General features: G+C 43.7%; 1 protein-coding gene across 1 annotated transcript in view; it reads left to right on the top strand.

Moving 5' to 3' along the window:
- The first annotated feature begins 1,810 nt into the window (after positions 1-1,810).
- Positions 1,811-21,142, top strand: part of LOC147009524 (uncharacterized) — an 81,250-nt gene continuing 61,918 nt past the window's right edge. Inside the window, exons 1-4 of the mRNA XM_085861246.1 lie at positions 1,811-2,238; positions 6,066-6,185; positions 12,177-12,239; positions 12,356-12,496. Of these exons, the coding sequence (XP_085717372.1) occupies positions 2,088-2,238; positions 6,066-6,185; positions 12,177-12,239; positions 12,356-12,496 (475 nt within the window). The 5' untranslated portion in view covers positions 1,811-2,087. The remainder of the gene's footprint in view (positions 2,239-6,065; positions 6,186-12,176; positions 12,240-12,355; positions 12,497-21,142) is intronic.

Here is a 21,142-nt window from a genome sequence, read left to right as displayed (position 1 = left end):
GTAACCGTCTAACCGTATAAAAGGAACCGTAGAAAGAGATGGAGATAACCACTGAGCTGTAAATATAATTGTTAGCCATCGCATCAAAGATACATGTAACTGGATTGAACCTGCAGCACACACTTCCGGTGCCAGTCAGCCGCCATGATGGAATACCCGTCCCTCACTAGAACGCTTCAGGTGAAGGCATATCTGAGAGTGGGCTGAGTGGCGTAACCCTGGGACTTTATCGGGTTCTGTTGACAGATTGATTCACATTTGTTTCCACATTTCCACTTTTGTTGACTTTCCTTCAGAGCTTTGTAACTGAGTTATGAAGGTGACTGACGAAACTGAGAATCTGATTTTATTAAGTCAGAAGTGTCAAGTTGAGTTGGTTTCAGTGCGAGAATAATTGAATTTCAGATCCTCAATAAAGTAAATGGAAGGAAAGTGGGGGAGGGGATTTAAATAACGATGTCACTTATGGACAGGGTCCACAAGTGTTCCTTACGAACAGGGTCCACAACAGTTCCTTGTGGACAGGGTCCATAATATGTTTCTTACGGACAGGGTTCATAACTTTATTCCTTACGGACAGGGTCCACAAGAATGCTCCTTACGGACAGGGCCCACAACAGTTCTTTGTGGACAGGGTCCATAATATGTTCCTTACGGAGAGGGTTCATAACTTTATTCTTTACGGACAGGGTCCACAAGAATGCTCCTTACGGACAGGGTCCACAACAGTGTTCCTTACAGACAGGGTCCACAACAGTGTTCCTTATGGACATGGTCCACAACAGTGTTCCTTATGGACATGGTCCACAACAGTGTTCCTTACGGAGAGGGTCCATAACTATTCCTTACGGACAGGGTCCATAACTATGTTCCTTACAGACAGGGTTTCTTACGGACAGGATCCATAACTATGTTCCTTACAGACAGGGTCCATAACTATGTTCCTTACAGACAGGGTTTCTTACGGACAGGGTCCATAACTATGTTCCTTACGGACAGGGTCCATAACTATGTTCCTTACAGACAGGGTTTCTTACGGACAGGGTCCATAGCTATGTTCCTTACAGACAGGGTTTCTTACGGACAGGGTCCATAACTATGTTCCTTACAGACAGGGTTTCTTACGGACAGGGTCCATAACTATGTTCCTTACAGACAGGGTTTCTTACGGACAGGGTCCATAACTATGTTCCTTACGGACAGGGTCCATAACTATGTTCCTTACGGACAGGGTCCATAACTATGTTCCTTACAGACAGGGTTTCTTACTGACAGGGTCCATAACTATGTTCCTTACAGACAGGGTTTCTTACTGACAGGGTCCATAACTATGTTCCTTACAGACAGGGTTTCTTACTGACAGGGTCCATAACTATGTTCCTTACAGACAGGGTTTCTTACTGACAGGGTCCACTACAGTGTTCCTTACGGACAAAGCCTTGAAAAACACACACACACACACACACGCACACGCACACGCACACGCACACGCACACGCACACGCACACACGCACACACGCACACACGCACACACACGCACGCACGCTCTCACTTTGAACCCCTTTCGTGGTGATTATAACAATGTTGGGAACTGTAAATTAAATTCAACACGCAAAGCACGTTCAATCATGCCAACGTGACGTCATCGCGTCGGATCTCGATTGACTTGTTTTTGGAGCGTGCACCTTTTATTTGGCATTTTAGATCCTCGTGACTCTGAGACGTCATTATTTTTCAATTATTATTAAAAAAAATTTCCAGAGAGAAATGTTTCTGGTATTCAGTAAACGAAGAAGAAGAAGAAAGGAAAGGGGAGAAAGGACCATTCAGGCCATGTTGTTGTGGTAATTTATTTTTAACCGACAAAATAGTTCCTCGATCCCATCGTGACGTCATGAAGACGCTCGTGGAGCGATTGTTCTCCCAGTTTCGGTGTTCAAAGGTTCCAACGCAAACCGTGTGGCGAATCTGCGCGTCGGAAACGGCGAGTACACTCACATCAGAGATCCATCGCGTGCGGGGTCTTCACTTCCCTCTTGTTATTTGATCGCATTGCGCGCACGTGCTGCACGAGACGTCCGTGCGCCATGAGGCGAGACCTCTCGGGCGAGGAGCACGGAACGGACCCCGTGGGACCCACCAGCGGCTCCGATGGAGGACGTGCGCTCGGTCTGGGAGGGTCTGCCGCGGTCCGCGGGTCGAGGGTCGATCCGTCCGACGATGAGGAGTCGGGACCCGGTACGTGCCGTTCGCTCCGCATCGTGAAGGCCTGATTAACGTGCTGTCCCGTCCCCGTGCGTGGTCCGTGCTGTGCAATATTTCAAGAACCGAGTACCTGTGGGGAATCTTACAACGTCACGGGCGGGTGGAGCTGTGTACCTGTATTCAGGTACACGACACGGACATTGCCGTTTATTATTACTAGTGCATGCCCGTAGATGCGTGGCCGTACGTACAAACCCTCCCCCCCCGCAAAAAACTCAAACCGAGTGCCAGAAACAACAAACTCACTTTCACGTGCCTTCGCTTTCACGTGCCCGTACGTGCGTGGCTGTACGTGCAAAAAAAAAAAAAAAATATATATATATATATATATACTTTAAAACCGTTTGCCAGAAACAACCATACAGGCCGTTCCTTCGCTCTCGTGTGCCCATATGTGCGTGGCCGTACATGAAAAAAAAACTTTCAAACAACCACACAGGCCATTCCTTCGCTCTCATAAACGACGACTGGATTGGGGCATTGTGTTTATCTATAAATGCGGATAAGAAATCGAGAAATTATTAGAATACAGTAAGTCATCACTATCCAAAAGTAGTGCGTGCCCATACGGAATGTTCACATCATTCCACGAATTATTGCTTGCATTGAAGTAACAACTGCTGTGATACTTACACACAGAGTTAATTAAAATCAAGTTTACCTCCCTGTCTTTGCTTGCCATGACATTCGCTGCCATTTTACCATTGGCACTCCTTCCCCACGGTAACTAAGGCACCGATCGATCCCCATCGTAACCAGCACGGCACGTGACGTCATCGTCGGCCAGCCAAGCACCGGCCTACGCAGCCACGCCCATGCAGCAACGTGTCCTGTGATTGGTAACTTAATGGCGCATCGGCCACGCCTACGCAGCACGTGTCCTGTCATTGGTTGGTAAATAAATGGCCATAACTTGGGAATTACTTGTCCGATTAATATCAAATCTTGAGAAGGCACATCCTCAGGTCCCCAGCAATATAGCTGGCAAGTTTTAATTAGATCGGACGGGCTCTCTCACACACACACACACACACACACACACACACACACACACACACACACACACACACACACACACACACACACTGCTGGAATTATAGATAGATGAAATGAGGTCAATGAGATGACAAATGAAGGGGTTGAATGCAGACTGCAGAGCAATGAGTAAGGAAACCCGTCGTTGTGAATCGTTTTTATCACCAAATTGAGATGTATTTCGTTGGCAAGCATGCTGAGTGGAGCTGAATTCCTTAACACTTCCAAAGGCCACAGCGTTTTGACAATTGGAAACCAAAAAAAAGTTGTGCACTTTTTTGATAAATTATTTTTGGAACAATTTTTCTTCAATAAATAAATAATAATAAAAATCGTCTCCATGTACATTGTACACACCTTTATCTCGTTCGCACCTCTTCATAAACAACATCGCTGAGGAAACGGCACTTCTTTGTTTCCTCGTCCAGGGCAAGAATACGAAGGCTTTTAATGGCCAATTATTCAATTAGCGCCAACGTATTTTGCATTTTCGCAAGGAAAAACATGAAGAGGAGAGGAGAGAAAAAACCCGTAATGGCGAACGCGGCTGAGTTTCTCTTCACCATCGACCACCATCGACCACTGCCACGCAGCAACACTTCCTGTCATTGGTTGATATAAAATGGCCACAGCAACGGTTCCTGTCATTGGTTGGTAAATAAATGGCCATAACTTGGGAAGCGTTTGGCCGATTAATATGAAACCTTGAAAAGGCACATCCTCAGGTCCCCAGCAATATATCTGGCAAGTTTCAATTAGATCGGACCAGCGGTTGTCGAGAAACAGCGGTCACAGACACTCACACACACACACACACACACACACACACACACACACACACACACACACACACACACACACACACACACACACACACACACACACACACACACACACACACACACACATTGCTGGAATTATAGATAGACTAGTGTATGCCAGAATAGGTGCAAAAAAAAAAAAAACTTTCAAACCGCATGCCAGAAACAACTACACAGGCCGTTCCTTCGCTCTCACGTGCCCGTACGTGCGTGGCCGTACATGCAAAAAAAAAAAAAAACTTTCAAACCGCGTGCCAGAAACAACAACCACACAGGCCGTTCCTTCGCTCTCGTAAACGACGACTGGATTGGGGTATTGTGTTAATCTATAAATGCGCATAAGAAATCGAGAAATTATTCGAATACAGTAAGTCATCACTATGCGGAAGTAGTGCGTGCCCATATGGAATGTTCACATGCAATCCACAAATTATCGCTTGCATTGATTTTGCCTTTTATCGCAAGGAAAAACACAAAGAGAAGAGGAAAGAGGAGAAAAAAAAAACGTGCAAAAAATAATTTACTTCCTGCTTCGGAGCATACCAGCACTCTGATGTTACCCAAATTTATGCACCGTCTAATATGAAAACGATCATAACTTGGGGCATTGTGTTTATCTATAAATGCGCATAACTAATCGAGAAATTATTAGAATACACGAAAAAAAAAAACGTGCAAAAAAATAATTTACTTCCTGCTTCGGAGCAAACCAGCACTCTGATGTTACCGAAATTTATGCACCGTCTAATATGAAAACGATCATAACTTGGGGCATTGTGTTTATCTATAAATGCGCATAAATCGAGAAATTATTAGAATACACGAAGTCATCATTATCCGGAAGCCCGTATGTTGTAACCCGTAATGGGGAACGGGGCTGCCCGTAAAAAAAATAAATAAATAAATAAATAAATAAACAAATAAATATTCAAACCGCGAGCAACAAACAACAACCACACAGACCGTTTCTTCACTCTCGCGTGCCCGTACGTGGGTGGTGCAGAAGTTCGCATATCACAGTTACGATGACTCACAATTTAGGTTTTAATGGCCAATTATTCAATTAGCGCCAACGTATTTTGCCTTTTCGCAATGTCATCGCAAGGAAAAACAAAAAGAGAAGAGAAGAGAGAGAAAAAAAATTACTTCCTGGTTCGGAGCATACCAGCACTCTGTTACCGAAATTTATGCACCATCTCGTATGAAAACGATCATAACGTGCGGCATTGTGTTTATCTATAAATGCGCATAAGAAATCGAGAAATTATTAGAATACACGAAGTCATCACTCTCCGGAAGTCCGTACGTTACAACGTATTTTGCCTTTTATCGCAAGGAAAAACACAAAGAGAAGAGGAAAGAGGAGAAAAAAAAAAAAAAACGGCATGCACCGTCTGCACCGTGCGGACGTTGCGGCATGCACCATCTCATATCAAACTATCATAACTTGCGGCATTGTGTTTATCTATAAATGCTCAGAAGAAATCAAGAAATTATTAGAATACACGAAGTCATCATTATCCGGAAGTCCTACGTGTAACCTGTAATGCGGAACGCGGCTGAGCTTCCCTTCCCCATCGGCCACGCCCACGCAACAACGTGTCTTCTCATTGTTTTGGTAAATAAATGGCCATAACTTGGGAAGCACTTGTCCGATTAATATCAAACCTTGAAAAGGCACATCCTCAGGTCCCCAGCAATATACCTGGCAAGTTTCAATTAGATCGGACCAGCGGTTGTCGAGAAACAGCGGACACACACACACACACACACACACACACACACACACACACACACACACACACACCCGCACACACACACACACACACACACACACACACACACACACACACACACACACACACACACACACACACTGCTGGAATTATAGATAGATTATTATTATTATTTTTTTTTTTAACAGCTGTGTCACGTGGTTTGCAGGGGAACCTCATCCGGTGAAGTCAGAAACTTTCCAAATTAACCCTCTTCAGACTTCCCAAGATCCCTTGAGGAATGAACGTGTAAAGCAGGAACCGTGTGATCCCACTCAGTTGCTCGGAGGTAAGCTGAGCTCCATCAAAAAAACATCAAACTGTGTTTACTCGTTTCATTTGTACTTCTTACAATTAAATTATTTCGTTCCAAACTCTGCCAAAAACGGATCCATTTAGAGTGTTCACCCATGTGGGCTTCTTTACATAAACTGGACAGGGATATATATGGATATATATATATATATATATATATATATATATATATATATATATATATATATATATATATATATATATAATATGTGCCTGGTGTTGGCTTAATGGTTTGGGTGGTGGGCTTGGGATCTGAGGATCCTGAGTTCAAATCCCCCTCGGCTGTTGAATTAATACCAGGTGGGGTTGACTCTGCCTGTCATCCTTCCAAGGTTGGCAAAATGAGTGCCAGCTTGCTGGTATCCTGTGTTGGAGTGGTGACCCGTCCAGGATTGTGTACAAGAGCCAAGGAGAATGCTTAGGCAGCACCAACACTGTTCACAGTCTGGGCCGATGGATGGATAGGGATATCGGTTGCATTTCAAACATTTATAAATTTTCCATACTTTGTATTTCTTATCTTCACTCAAGATTTATTGGATCATTTAGCTAAATTATGAAAAGTCTCCATTTCATCAATACATATTGTTATGCAGAAGGGGGAACGGGGGGGGGGGCAGGGAAGGTGAGGAATGGGGATGGGGAGATCCATAGATAAATCCTGTTAAGACTTTCATATGGACTTTGTGATCGAGTAGCTTAGATTACTCCTGTAAACCCGAGAGCAGAATAGGGAAAGAGTATGTTGTCTGAAACCACCTGCAACAGGAGAGGTCAAGTGGAGGACTTGCAGCCACAAAAGGCACCCACAAAGCACGTCGCACACTTTTAAATGGCACTGTTGTGAATCATAAGCCATGGCGGTGACGTGAGTTGTAGAGCCCTGGCTGAGGGCAGAGCACTTTTGCTAACGGCCACCCCGCAGGTCCGAACGGCCCAGAAGATGGTGCCTGCCACATGCAGTGGGCAGATGACAGTAGGGAGGGAGATTTAGAAAGGAAGGTGTGTGGAGATGGAGTAGTGTGGAGGAAGTGGAAGCGTTGACCAACAAAATTCAGACAATATCGCGATTACGGCGAAATACCACGACTATTGAATAGAATGCAACAAACAGATCAAAGTACTTGAAAGAAGAACAATTTAGGCACTGGTAAAAATGATACCAAGAACCCTTAAAATAAATCAACACTGCACACTTTGCTGCATTACTGCACAGTCAAGAAAAGCAACAGCCAAACACCACAGAAACAGAAAAAAACAGCCAAGCCACACTAACATAAATCAAACCATAGTTGTGGATATTTGAAGGTAAAAGAGAACAATTGTGAAAGGAAATGTGGGGAAAAAACAAAGAAACATTCAGCAAGGTTCTCCAGCCCTTTCTGAAGCCTAAAACTAATAAAAGAGAATCCAAATGTTTAAAAACACATAAAAGATCGAGAGTTCATTGGCACCGAAAACAAATTAAGTAGAAATGACAGCAGGGAAAAGAGAACAAAAGTGAGTAAACAACTGCCAAGAATGAAAAGTTTTTAAATCCTTGGCCTGGATTGGAAACCAAGTTTCGGGCCAAAGCTTCAAGATGTTCTACATGAGCAATGTGAGACTTTCGCAATGATGTATGAATGCTAAACTAGGCCTTTTGCACATGCACTGTGCATGTGTTTTCAGTGACTCGGTTCTGCTCGGTTGCCAGCGCAAAATCTGTAATTACCCGTCTGTTTGTCTGTGAGGAGGATGTCTCAAAAAGTTACCGACGGATTTGGACAAAGTTATGTGGACAGGTTGGGTGTGTGCCAAGGACAAATTTATTTGATTTTGGTGAAGATCTGGATCTGGATCTGATAATTAACAAGACAAAACTAGACAAAACCTTGATAATATGATAGTTTATATCCAAATACATACGTATCCAAAAGTTCTCCACTCAAATAGTTCTCCACTCCACTCAAAAGTTCTCCACTCAAAATCGATGCATTTGCCGCGCTCTTTCATTTGAATTTCCTCCACACGCATCATGTGACCCCTCGACAGCCAATAGACGCTCCCCCGTGTATTATTCACCAGGACAATGTAGCGAACGAAGAAGTCAAACGTTTTACATCTGTAAGATGGGATAAATGGAGAGAAAGTGTCAACAAATGGCTCGTCTTAGACGGTCACGAACGACGTTTAGCCGAGAGTGCCGGCGCGGAAGGACGAACTTAGATCATGGGTCAATTGTACCCGGAGTGCCGGTGTCAAGATTTCAAAATACCCCCCCCCCCCTTTTCAAGTTACCTCCCGGTAATCTGATATCGATTTCAAGTTACCCCCGGGGGTAGCTTGAAATCGATTTCATCCCACCCCCTACGATTTCAGATTACCCCCCTCAAAACATTTATTTTTGTATGTTTATTTACAAAAAATATTAATTTAATTGTTGTTGAAAAATAATTCGGGAAAAACTATTGACGACGTGCCATCCTTTATAGAGTTTGCAATGAATTTTGATTTTATTATGAATGATTTTATAAACCTCCGCCATCGAAGATCGGAGGTGACTGTTTTTACCCCTTTCTGTTTGTTATCTTGCCAAAACGAAGTTTTTGCAAGATATGTTAGTCAGCTTGTATGTTTTTGTTTTTTGTTTGTTTGTCTGTAATCATGTATAAAAAATTCTGCAGAGCACAGTTAACATTGGAAATTTTTGTAACTTCGCATATCAGAGGCCTATAGAGGTCCCTTTCAGTGCATAAAATTTTGAAGGTCAAGGTCAAAGGTCAAGGTCACTTTGTCGCAAATCAGGGGAGTCGACGAAACCCTTATTTTTTTGAGTAATTTTGATCGGATCATCTTCAAACTTCATGGGAATTTTGTTCATGGTCTGGCGCTCAGCTGATTAATTTTTGGTGACGATTCAACTTGACCTTCATGGTTAGCACCTCAGGTCAAACATATTTGACCCCAAGGTCAAATTTTCAAGTTTTAGGAACCATATCGTGTAGTACCTTAAATTGAACACCTCGATGAGTGCTTTCTAGATATGTCAAGCTTGGGACATTATGACATCATTTGGTGACGTTATGAGGCAAACGCATATTTTTCATGATTACTCTGTAGAACGATTCTCATCGGAATCTCTCGTAGGCAGATATTCCTCAAGGAGTCGCTCCTGGTGGATAGCAGCTCTGTTCACCTCAGTGTGACCTTAAAGAAGTCACACGTGGTCACCTTTTGGCAAGATACGGGTCACCCCGAGGGTGACATTGGTTTTTTTATTTATTTGTTTGTTTGTTTGTGAACAATATTACGGAAAAACTCCTTGACGGATTTCGACGAATCTTGGTGGCGGGGTTAGGTCTGGTCCAAGGATCATGCCATTAGATTTTGGACTTGGTCCAAAGTCCAATATGGCCGCTATGGTGGCCATTTAGAAAAAATATTTGAATTGTTTTTTTTTGCATTTCTACATGTTATAAGTGATTTCCAACAAAAAACGTGCCAAAATTATAATTGCGGCTGATTTTGGAACTTCAGGTGGATATACCCACGTAAAATCAATTTCTGTCTCAAGGAATTATGACAAATGAATTGAGTATGTGAAAGTTAAAAGTAAAAGGGAAAGTTGCAAACTATAACTCTGTGAGCACTGTTGACGTCAAATTGAATGAATAGGATATCAGGTTCACTTGAGTGACCTTGCAGTATTGGCGGCGGAGGTTTTGCACTCTACCGAGTGCTCACCCTCTAGTTTTAATATTGTTATTAATTGAAATCAGTATTTCTCATACAGTTATAGTTTTTGCCACATTTTTATGAAATCCTTCTTCGATATAGTTGATACAAATAGACATACTGGTATATCTTTTTAACCAACTCAGACTATATTTACAATTATGGAAACAACGCAATAAAATCAATGTATAAGAAAGGCAATGAAAACATCGTATTTTTTATTCACAATTTCATTGTGGTCGTATGGCAGCTTAGCTGCCGGGGTAGCTCTCATTTCTTGAAACACGACTGTGTCGCTGATGCAGTGCCCCTCTACCAATACACACACTGGAACTTTTACTCATTTCGCTGACCTCAGAAGGATGACAGGCTGAGTGTGTAGCCTGGTGTTGGCTCAGTGGTTAGGGTGGCGACTTGGGATCCTAGGGTCCTGAGTAGTGGTTAGGGTGGTGGCTTGGGATCGTAGGGTCCTGAGTTCAAGCCCCGTCGGCTGCTGAATTAATGCACCGGGGGTTTGACTCAGCCTGTCATCCTTTCGAGGCCGGCGAAATGAGTACCAGTTCCAGTGTGTGTACTGGTAGAGGGGCACTGCATCAGTGACACAGTTGTGCTTCAAGAAATGAGAGCTACCCCGGCAGCTAAGCTGCCATACGACCACAATGAAATTGTGAATTAAAAATAAGCTGTTTTCATTGCCTTTCTTATGCATTGATTTTATTGCGTTGTTTCCATAATTGTAAGTATAGTCTGAGTTGGTTAAAAAGATATACCAGTTTGTCTATTTGTATCAACTATATTGAAGAAGGATTTCATAAAAATGTGGCAAAAACTATAACTGTATGAGAAATACTGATTTCAATTAATAACAATATTAAAATAAAATCATTCATAATAAAATCAAAATTCATTGCAAACTCTTTAAAGGATGTCATGTGGTCAATGGTTTTTCCCTAATTATTTTTCAATAACAATTAAATTACTATTTTTTGTAAATAAACTTACATAAATAAATGTTTTGAGGGGGGTATTCTGAAATCGTAGAGGGTGGATGAAATCGATTTCAAGGGGGTAACTTGGGGGTAACTACCCCCGGGGGTAACTTGAAATCGATTTCAGATTACCGGGAGGTAACTTGAAAGGGGGGTGGGGGGGTAGTTTGACATCTTTACACCGGCACTCCGGGTACAATCGGCCCATGATCGAAGTTAGTCCTCCCGTGCTGGCACTCTCGGCTAAACGTCGTTCGTGACCGTCTAAGACGAGCCATTTGTTGACACTTTCTCTCCATTTATCCAATCTTACACATGTAAAACGTTTGACTTCTTCGTTTGCGACATTGTCCTGGTGAATAATACACGAGGGAGCGTCTATTGGCTGTCGAGGCGTCACATGATCCATGTGGAGAAAATTCAAATGAAAGAGCGTGGTGAATGCATCGATTTTCAAGATGAAAATACACAATAACTGCAGCTATTTGAGTGGAGAACTTTTGGATACGTATGTATTTGGATATAAACTATCATATTATCAAGGTTTTGTCTACCCCCCCCCCCGATGAGTGGAACGAAACTTGATTTTCAGGCACTTTCTGAGCCATGGCTGATGGCCTAGACGTTGTCTTTCCGATTTCAGACTGCATTAAATATATCGCCACGCATGCCATGTTCACATGAGGTAATCCCGCAAGGTTCAAAGTCCACTCACTGGCAGCGATGATCGAATGTTTGGGTAGAACACACCCGTCTACAAACCTTTGGGCCTTGCACTGATCCATGTGGCATCAGGAGTTTGCAGCGTGGGGAGCTGCAAGCTATCACCTTTTTGGGCGATTTCATAAAGTTCTCCAACCCTTTCGTTGTACAGAGGCACAACCCTTTCACGCCAGTATGTTTCCCTGTATTTTCTGCTTCTTTTAGAAGCTTTGTGAGCCATTTTAGTTCACAATCCTTATTTCACACACTCGGTTGCTTGGGTTTTCTGCACATGCGTGTCACGCATTCTGGGGTGGATTACGTCATTTTGAAAGTCCTGTATTGATGAACTCGCCCGAGGAGGAAAGGCAATGGACAATGACTCATGATGATTTGTCCAACAGAAGGTCAGATCATTGGGTTTATTTTCGCAGGTCGGTTTCAAATCAATAGTTTTCTATTCTATTTTCAGGTTGGTTTATATGGACATGTATTGTGACTGAGTTTGTTTAGAAGTGCCACTTAAAGTTGACTGAATGGGATGTTTTTATTTTTAGATTTTATTGTGAAAGTGAAAGTGGAGTCGGAGTTCGTTGATCATTTCTCTTCGATTGTCAAAGGTCTGAACAACAACAACAACAACAACAACAACAACAACATCTTCCTGCGATAGTTCGATGTGAATCGTAATACAAATGCCTTCTCGAGTAAAAATAACTGCCGCATTGTTTTTCAGGTGAAACTCCTCTGAAGTCAGGAACTTTACAAAGGAAATCTCTTCATACTTCCCAGAATGCTTTGAGTAATGTCCACATAATGCAGGAACCATGTGATGCTCCACCCACAGAGCCGAGTCATGCGGCTCAGCTGATCCAAGGTAATTTGATCTCCACACACAATACAACACACTTTTGACTTTTCTTTTTGTATTTTTTTTTCTTTAATGATTAAATGATTTTTGTTTCAACCTCTGTGGCATCACAGATCCATTTAAATTGTGTGCCGCCAAGTGGGCTTGTTTATGTTATCAAGACAAGTACTGTATTATCCGTTCCACTTACAATCTCCAGAAATCTTTTCGTACTTTATTTCTGGCTTGAACTTAGGATTGGTTGGACACATGAAACTAAAGTTTAAAAAGTCTCTTTAACCAATGAACACTGTGGAAATAGCATTGGAAATAACAACCTAATTGAGATTAATAAGCCTCCTCCAGTTTAAAAGACAAGTTTATGACTATGGAATCCCATGATGTGAAAGGCATATTCAAGATAGTTGCATCACTCTGCACAAGTCAGTCACAAGTCATTCAAAGTCAGTCCTGCAACCGAGTTCCACAATGTTACACTTGCCTACACCAACTTTGGATGATTTCCTGTGGAAGTGCATTCCAGAACTCAGTAATTTGATATTCTCAAACACATCACAATCGCACATCTGCCGGTTCCTTTACCACAATGTATTAATCCTCGAACATTTTTTTTCAACATACGAGATCAGGATTTCTTTGGTTGGAAGTAAAAATCTACACCATTTCTTGGGTTGTCTCCTTTGTTGTCTGTGATCTCTTTGTGTTGTTCTAAATCGTTCGTTTGCCGTTTCAAACCGGATGCGGGTTCCTTAACAGCTGCGGACATTCACAAGTAGTACATACATGAGAATAGCAATGCTACAGCTCTCCTCCCCCCCCCCTCAGCCACCGTACTGGTTTCATCACTTTTTGACTCATCAGCGACAGCGTACACAAAATTGCACACCACTGAAGCTCCCAAGCATGTACCACATGCAATGCCTATGGCAGGGAACATGTAGATAACAATAACTAATCACGTCTCACCGGTAATTTGAAGGAGTAGCCATTTATATTGGTTGCTTTATGCAGCTTTCTTTAGAAATGAAGTGAAAACGTAAAAGACTCCACACTATAACCAATTTTACCCACTCTTCCACATGTTGGTGCTCTCAAATCGGGCCTGGTCCTCAAATCTTCACTCTGTGCCTCTGCACAGTATCCTGGCTAGCAGTGTGGCTCTCATTGCAGGCTCCTACTTGCTTTACTCTATCGCTGCATCCCACGCCGCTGGAGTTCCCTCCCCCCCCGGCTGTCTCCTAGCTACCGTGCTTAATACCGAATTCTGTGGAGGGGGGGCTCTTTGGCCTCCACCCACATGTGCCCTCACTGGCAAGAGAGACCCTCCCCCGGGTACTCGGCCCACTCTGCAACACCCCCGCCCCTCTGGGATTCTGGTTTGCCCGGGCCCGGTACTCTCCAGTGCCAGAATTCCCTTCCACTCTAAACCTACTCACCGTGCATTGCACTCTCAGCCCGTCAATTAACTTTGCACCAAAATAAAAGTCAATGGAATTATTTCTCACCAACACTGAAACAGCATCCACATTCTGAAACATCTGGATCCCCGCTATCTATTTCTTGGGAAACCTGGAATCTCCTTCAACAGAAAGTGAATTCCACATTCACACCTTCACCATAGTTCACACCTCATTCACACAGGCTTCGCTCCCAACACTCTTCCGCCCTTTCACACACCATTCTCTCCAAGGGGTTCCTTACCTTCAGAGACTGGGACTTTACTGGGTCAGCATATTTAGAGTCCACGCCTTCCAACCAACCGCTGGTCCTTACCATTTTTTTCTCAAGGCAGAACATAAGTTCCATGACACCCCTCTTCCAGTTTGTGAATGGAATAAAATAAGACCCCACAAAGTATATCATAACCTTGTTATCTGCTCCCCAGAAAGATCAAATAACCTCAAATGAGGCAACTTGTGTGTGCTCAGTAAATGTCTATCTCATTTGGGAACATCCAAAAAATTCTGCCATTAAAAATATCATTTTGAATTTCTTCAGTGGATTGTAGAAATATGGTCAGTATCCTGGAATGGCCTGTGTTTCCAGATTATTGTATAAGAATGCTCTCGGCAGTTTACCCAACACTTGCAGAGTTTCAAATCACCTTTTCTTTAATTTGAAATACTACAAATGCATTGGTTAAAAAACATCGTTCCCTTTCCTGATACATGCATGCACACGTCCCTCCAGACTGGGGAAGAATGCGCTCACTTTCTGCAGCGGAGATGACGCAACACATGTGCGGAGCATGAATATGCATGAGGCAAGACATGCGTGGAACATAATATACATTTTGCATTTATACTTGGTTAAATCGCCTTCCTCGCCTGGTTTTTATATAAACCGCAACAGCAATTTACTGAGCAAAGAGAATTACGTGAACACGAGAACCAGGGTAGATCAGGATTCCGGAACCAGGGAACACCACCTTGGCTCAAAACATTGTCAAATTGTTGTTGAACATTATCAAAAATGTTGAACATTTGTTAAAAAATAAATGAAGTGACTACTTCGTACATCATATACAGTCATTAAATTAATGGACCAGACAGTGGCTAACGGATGGTGATATAGTGGAAAATAACATGAGAATATGAAATTCACAATCGATAGAAACAATAAAAGAATTCACTCTTCCCCCACGAGTATAAGCAGCACGACCTCAGTTATGGGTTGCAGGTAGATATGGGGCTTGCTGTCCTTAATGGTGTGGATTCGCACTTTACAAACCCGACCGTCTTTGCTGGGCAATGTCTCAATCACATGTCCAAAGGGCCAGTCGTTCTTTTGCGCATCCGCCTTCAGCAGAATGATATCACCGACACAAAGATTACGTTTCTTGACTTGCCACCACGTAAGCGGCTGCAGGTCCGAAGATATTCTTTGCGCAATCATGACCAGAAGGTGTTCGCCAAATGCTGTACATGCCACCGTTGGTAGCCGAAGATGTCTGTAGGATGACTGAAATTGCCTGGTGGTGCATAAAGAAGCATTATCTTCATGGTAAGTAGTGCCGCTGGTGTCAAAATTTCTGGCACTTCTGGATCTGTAGACACCGTTACAAGTGGACGAGCATTGACAACAGCGCATGCCTCCACCAGGAAGGTAGTGAGGAGTTTTTATGGGTTTGAGAAACTTTTGTCTCCAACAGAATCGCATCTAGGATTCAATGACAGACACCGATCATTCGTTCCCACACTCCACGCACACGAGACGCGTGGGGGCATTTGAACTTCCACTTCGAGAAACGCGTGAAATGTTGTGTTCCAAATGAACATTCATGCTTGGCAGCTAATACAGGTATGGAACGAAACTCCGGATTGTTAACCAACTCTACAGCAGGCAAAGTGGATTTAATGGATAGTTCCGAATCCAAGAGAAATCTTGGTCCAGACAGCCATAATGACTCCATTAGGTCATAGCCTTTTACAAAGTGAGTAGCCAGGTCTGTTGGGTTAATGTCGGTTGCCACGTAGTTCCATTGAGAAGATTATGTACTCTAATGGATCCTTTGCTCAATCTTGCGTCAGCCATGATGGCGATGGGTTCCTGTCTGAAGTGTATTAATACCCCGAGGAGACCATTGACGAGGTCTGGACCAGGAAGTAGTACCTTATTTTGTGAGACATCACGATAGGTAGCACTGCCGTCGAACACCACATGAATATTTTTAGGTCTGTGTGGATGGAATACAGCAAAATGAGGAAGATACAATCATGGACATTTTGCCTCTATTCCTGGTTCAAAAGGCTCAGTATGTCCTTTGGAAAAGAGTTTTGCCATGTAGTCTACATACTACTGTTTAATGGCTGGTTTCTTATCCAGGAGCTTGCAAATGGACTTTAAGCGGTTGATTGCAAGGGGTTGATTGTCTGGAAGCTTTTCATCGTCTCTGAAGGATAACGGAGCCACCCAATTGCCATTTTCATTTGTGATGAATCCATCCTCTATGATCACGAGAAAACTATTGTCCTCTCTGGAGCGACCCGGCTTGTCATCTTTCCGTGTTCGCCGATAGACGTTACTGCCGATCCCGTCATCGTATACTCTGTAGTCACAGGATCTCCCAAAGAGCTGACCTGAAGGTACATGATGATGGGGCAGGATGACGTCCTTGATGGTAACATGATTCTGACATGGCGAGCAGACTGATGGTCTTCCATTGTGGAGAATGTGGGCACGAAAGGCCTCCACTCGCTCAGGGCTGTGAACGCTGTCCAGACCTACATGGCTAATTATCACCCATCTAAGGTCCATATGCTGTGCCCACGGAGCATTAGATGGTCCATTCCGAGATTCTTTGACCTTAAGCAGCTGAGGAGCATCTCGTCTAATTAACAGCAAGATGGTCGCTTCTAGATCAGGTTCGGGAAACGTTTCAGCAATAGGACATATTTTGTGAGTGGAGCCTTGCGACCCCCGGTGTTGGAATCTTGGAGGAATTCCAAGGAATCGCATTACACTCGGTTAGCTCCGGGAGTGGCAGGTGCATGATTTCATTGAAAAATTTGATGACTAGATTCCTGACGTGCCTACCACTGGCTGCCATCGTTCCAGAGCAGGTTTTGAGTTCATAGAGCACTATATTATTTGGCAGGTTGAAGGAGTCAGAGTTTGCTGTGGTCCTGAGACTGATTTGAGTGGTCATCCACAACAGCATAAGTTTTCAGGATTACCAGCGGCGAATACTTTCACAAGACAGAGTTTGGAACAAGACCTTCCTCTGGACCCACTACTACCACAAATTTCCATATGCCTGTTAATCACTGAGGGTTGCTCCTCTCCATGTTTTTGAAGCCCATCCAATACTTTCTCAGGGTTCAAGAGTGTCTGGTAAATTGCCTCCCTGCCGTTCCATCAAGGGTAGAACAGCTTGCATCATGAAGTGCTGAGCAATAACGGGTGCTGCCGCAGTGAGAACAGCGCAATTTTACTTGACACTCCTTGGCTGAATGGTTAGTTGACAGAGCACATCTGGTACATATTTTCCATTGGTTAAGAAGGATGGGTGGATTGCACTGTTTTTGCTTTGAATGTTCTGCAATGCGCAAGAGGATGTTTGCTCCTGTGAATTGAGCGGAATTGTTCCGGATCTTCCATTCGACGATGAGTGTGCTGATTTTCAGAAGGCGATGTGACTGCTGCGGTCGGTTGCTCGACAATCTGTGGCAGCAATTCACCCACAACCTGGGTCTTGCTTACTCTGACCCTTGGACGAATGTCACTGGTGACGGCAGATATTTTGTTCTTCGTTGTGAGTGGAGCTTTCACCTTCGTAGCTGAAGAACATTATCTGTCGTCATATTCCGAAAAAACCATCAGACTGAGGTCATTTTGAATCTTTGCATTGCGCTGACTGAAGGATGTGAGCATCGAGAATGGCGGAAAGGTGACATTGTGGGTTTCTTTATAGTTGAAGGCCTCCCTCCTCCGAGGATCCACAAGGTCAGATGGAAGCTTTGCTGTGATTGGTTTAAGGGACAGAGATGTATCCAAAGCTGCAAGTCTAGGAAAGGAACCATCGTTTTTAGCGGCCTCTATTTCCTTCATGGTGTCACGAAACTACTGCAAAGTTTTGCGGTGATGAGGAGAGACCTGAGGCAAAAGTTCCAGCTTGTTTAGCAATGATTGTGTGACCGCTTCATCACTGCCGATTTCTTTCTTCAAGGCGATTCCAGACGTGCTCCAAACAGACATCAGGGTTAGAAATGTAGACTCGGTTAAGATGCTCTACGAGTGCTTTGGATTCTGAACCATCAGCCATATGTTGAACTCTGAGGTTAAGCTGCTCATACATGCTGCTGGCGGTACTCCTCTGTTCATGTTCTGAAAGGCTACACGCCACGTCCTGAATTTCTCAGGCTCATCATCAAACACAGACATCCTCTTTCAAAACAAGTCTCGACAAGACAAATAGTTTACACAGTCCTGCGTGGAAGGCATCAATGTTGGCATGATTGATGGCTTGACTTCTCAACCCAATAGTGAATGGCTCGACACTGGTAATGTTGTTGCTGCATGTGTTGTATGTCCTTGCCGCATATGTGTGTACAGCATGGCTGTACACTGGATTTGGTGAGAAGTAACCTGATTGGTTGTCAGTTGTAATCCCACTGGACAGCGAGGTAAGGTCAGTATACACGGTGGGATACCGAGCGGTTGTAACTGGAGTCGGGTTTGTGACCCATGAGCTCATAACGGGGCACGTTAACACACTGGGGGTCGATGTGCAGCCGTGACACTTGGCATTGGAGAAGGATGACGACAGGAAGGTTGTGTGTAAGGCATTAGTTGGTGTCTGGTGAGTTGCGTATGATAGACCAGGAGCTGGCATCGTGTTACACTGAGCAGACAGAACTTGCCTGCTGGTTAAGTTTAATGTCGATGAGTTCTCCATGGATGTTGGTGCTGCAGTGTTGACGTCTCGTGAAAGGGGGTCTATCTGAAATGGCACTGGGTCAGCACGTACCCGGGTATTTGGTGGAGTACCTTCAGTATCATCTTCAGATAGAATGGGTAGCGATGAAGACATGGCATCCCTGGACAAGAGCATTCCCACCTTCTCTGCAGGTGTAGGTAATCCAGCTGCCAAAATGTCGAATCCACCCCAACACAAAGCATCAGGACATCACTTCCAAACGGGCCTGAGCCACGGCAGCCTCTTTCTCCCGCTTCATCTGTTTGAGATATATCTGTTGCTGCGTAGCTTTCAATTGTTGCTGCTCGAGTAGCAATCAAGCTTTGCATGTTGCTGCTCGAGTAGCACTCGAGCTTTGCTTTGCAATCAATTTACATCCCATGGCAGCTCTGACAGAGGCCTCGGCTGCTTCTGCTCTGCCCTTCAACATAAGCAAAGGCTTGGAAGAGCTGGACGAACCAGCGACAGACCACATGTGAAGCAAGCTCAACATGGCTACTCTCGACGAACCACCGGAGCCAGCGACAGACCGAGTATGAAGCAAGTTCGACATGGCTGCTCTTCCTCCTCCCAGCGGTGAGACAAGCATGAAGTTCGTTTTTTTTTTTTACTATTCTGGAATGGCCTATGTGTGCCAATTCTTGTATAAGAATGCTCCAGGCAGTTTAAACCACACTTGCAGAGTATCAAATCACCTTTTCTTTAATTTAAAATACAACAAATGTGTCGGTTTAGGGTGGTGGGCTTGGGACCCTAGGGTCCTGAGTTCAAATCATGCTCAACTGTTTAATTTAAACCAGGAGGGATTGATTCAGCCTGTCATCCTTCTGAGGTCGGAAAAATGAATACCAGCTTGCTGGGATGATTGAGCCATTTGAGTATCTTGTGTCAGAGCGGCGACCTGTCCAGGACTGTGCCCAATAGTTCAGGAGACTGTTTAGGCAGCACTGATGCTCTGCACAGAGTATGGTCCCAATGGATTGATGTAAATGCGTCGGTAAAAAACAGTGCCCTTTCCAGATACATGCACACATTCCGCCAAACCGAGAAAGAGTGGACTCACCTCTGCAGTGGATATGACGCAACACAGTGCAGTGGATATGACGTTGGCAGAGCATAAATATGCATGAGGCAAGACATGCGTGGAACATAATATACATTTTACATTGAAACTTCATTAAATCACAGCTAGCACTCACTCATATTTGAGTGAAATTGTTATCATTACATCCACCACCAAAGGTGAATGGAGGTTGTGTTTTCACCCTTGTTGGGTCGCCGAAATTAGTGACCCTTATTGTCAGTAATTCTGTCTGTTTGTTCGTTTGTCATCAGCATGATTGGTAGTAAACGTGGGCCGATTTTGACCAAACTCAGGTGGTAGGTACATCTTATGACCTAGTGCTTTGGAAATTGTGATGGTTGCTCGGGATGCTTTGGTTCCCTAGCAACAACCGAAAAACCTTCAAAATCGGTACCGTTCACGTGAAATCAATTCCGAAAGCCATTATCCCACGTAGGGTTATGAAATTTGGCACGAATGATCTACAGGTTATGCTCTATCAAATATATTCCGGTTTTTGTGATATATGGAATACTTCACCCGTAGCGCCCCCTACAATTAGGGTATGCGTGAAAATTGGCGAAAATTGAAGGCCCCCTAGCGACTAGGTGAGTGCATCGATACGAATGAAACTTTGCAGGTTCATGGTACTCAATGAATACTACAAATTTGCCTCAGGACATATTGACCGATTTCGCTTAGGTCAGGGGTCAAAGGTCAATTAGTCAAAAATCGATAATATGTGAGAGCTGGAGGTGCCTTCGCGCCAAATGCTACTCCTAGGGTTATGGTCGGATGGTCATGAAAATTCATACTAATCGTCTGAAATGAATTCTGCACAAACGATCGAGCCGGATTTTCGATTTCGATCTTTGTTCACCCACAGCACCCCCTCGAACTTTGGGGATTTCCGATATCAAACCGCATTTTCGGTACTTTTCATTCAAATTGATACCGAGTAGTTATCAGGAGATGGAACTCGATGAGATTTGGTATGCATAATCTTAAGGTGATTCTCTATCCGCTATATGACATCCATTTTTTTTCTATATCTTATAGTTTCCAAATGGTAACCCTCTCAACTCGGGTGTTCGAGGGCCATTGAGCATTCCCACTGAAAATTCAAAGTATACTAGCTCCTAGACGGTTGAACCGAATCGAATGAATCTTT

This window comes from Eptatretus burgeri, chromosome 17, assembly GCF_056783735.1.
Source record: "Eptatretus burgeri isolate ZD-2024b chromosome 17, Ebu_testis_v1, whole genome shotgun sequence".
Taxonomy (NCBI): Eukaryota; Metazoa; Chordata; class Myxini; order Myxiniformes; family Myxinidae; genus Eptatretus; species Eptatretus burgeri.
Note: the sequence above shows the minus strand (reverse complement) of the source record. Positions and strands in the feature narration are given on the sequence as shown.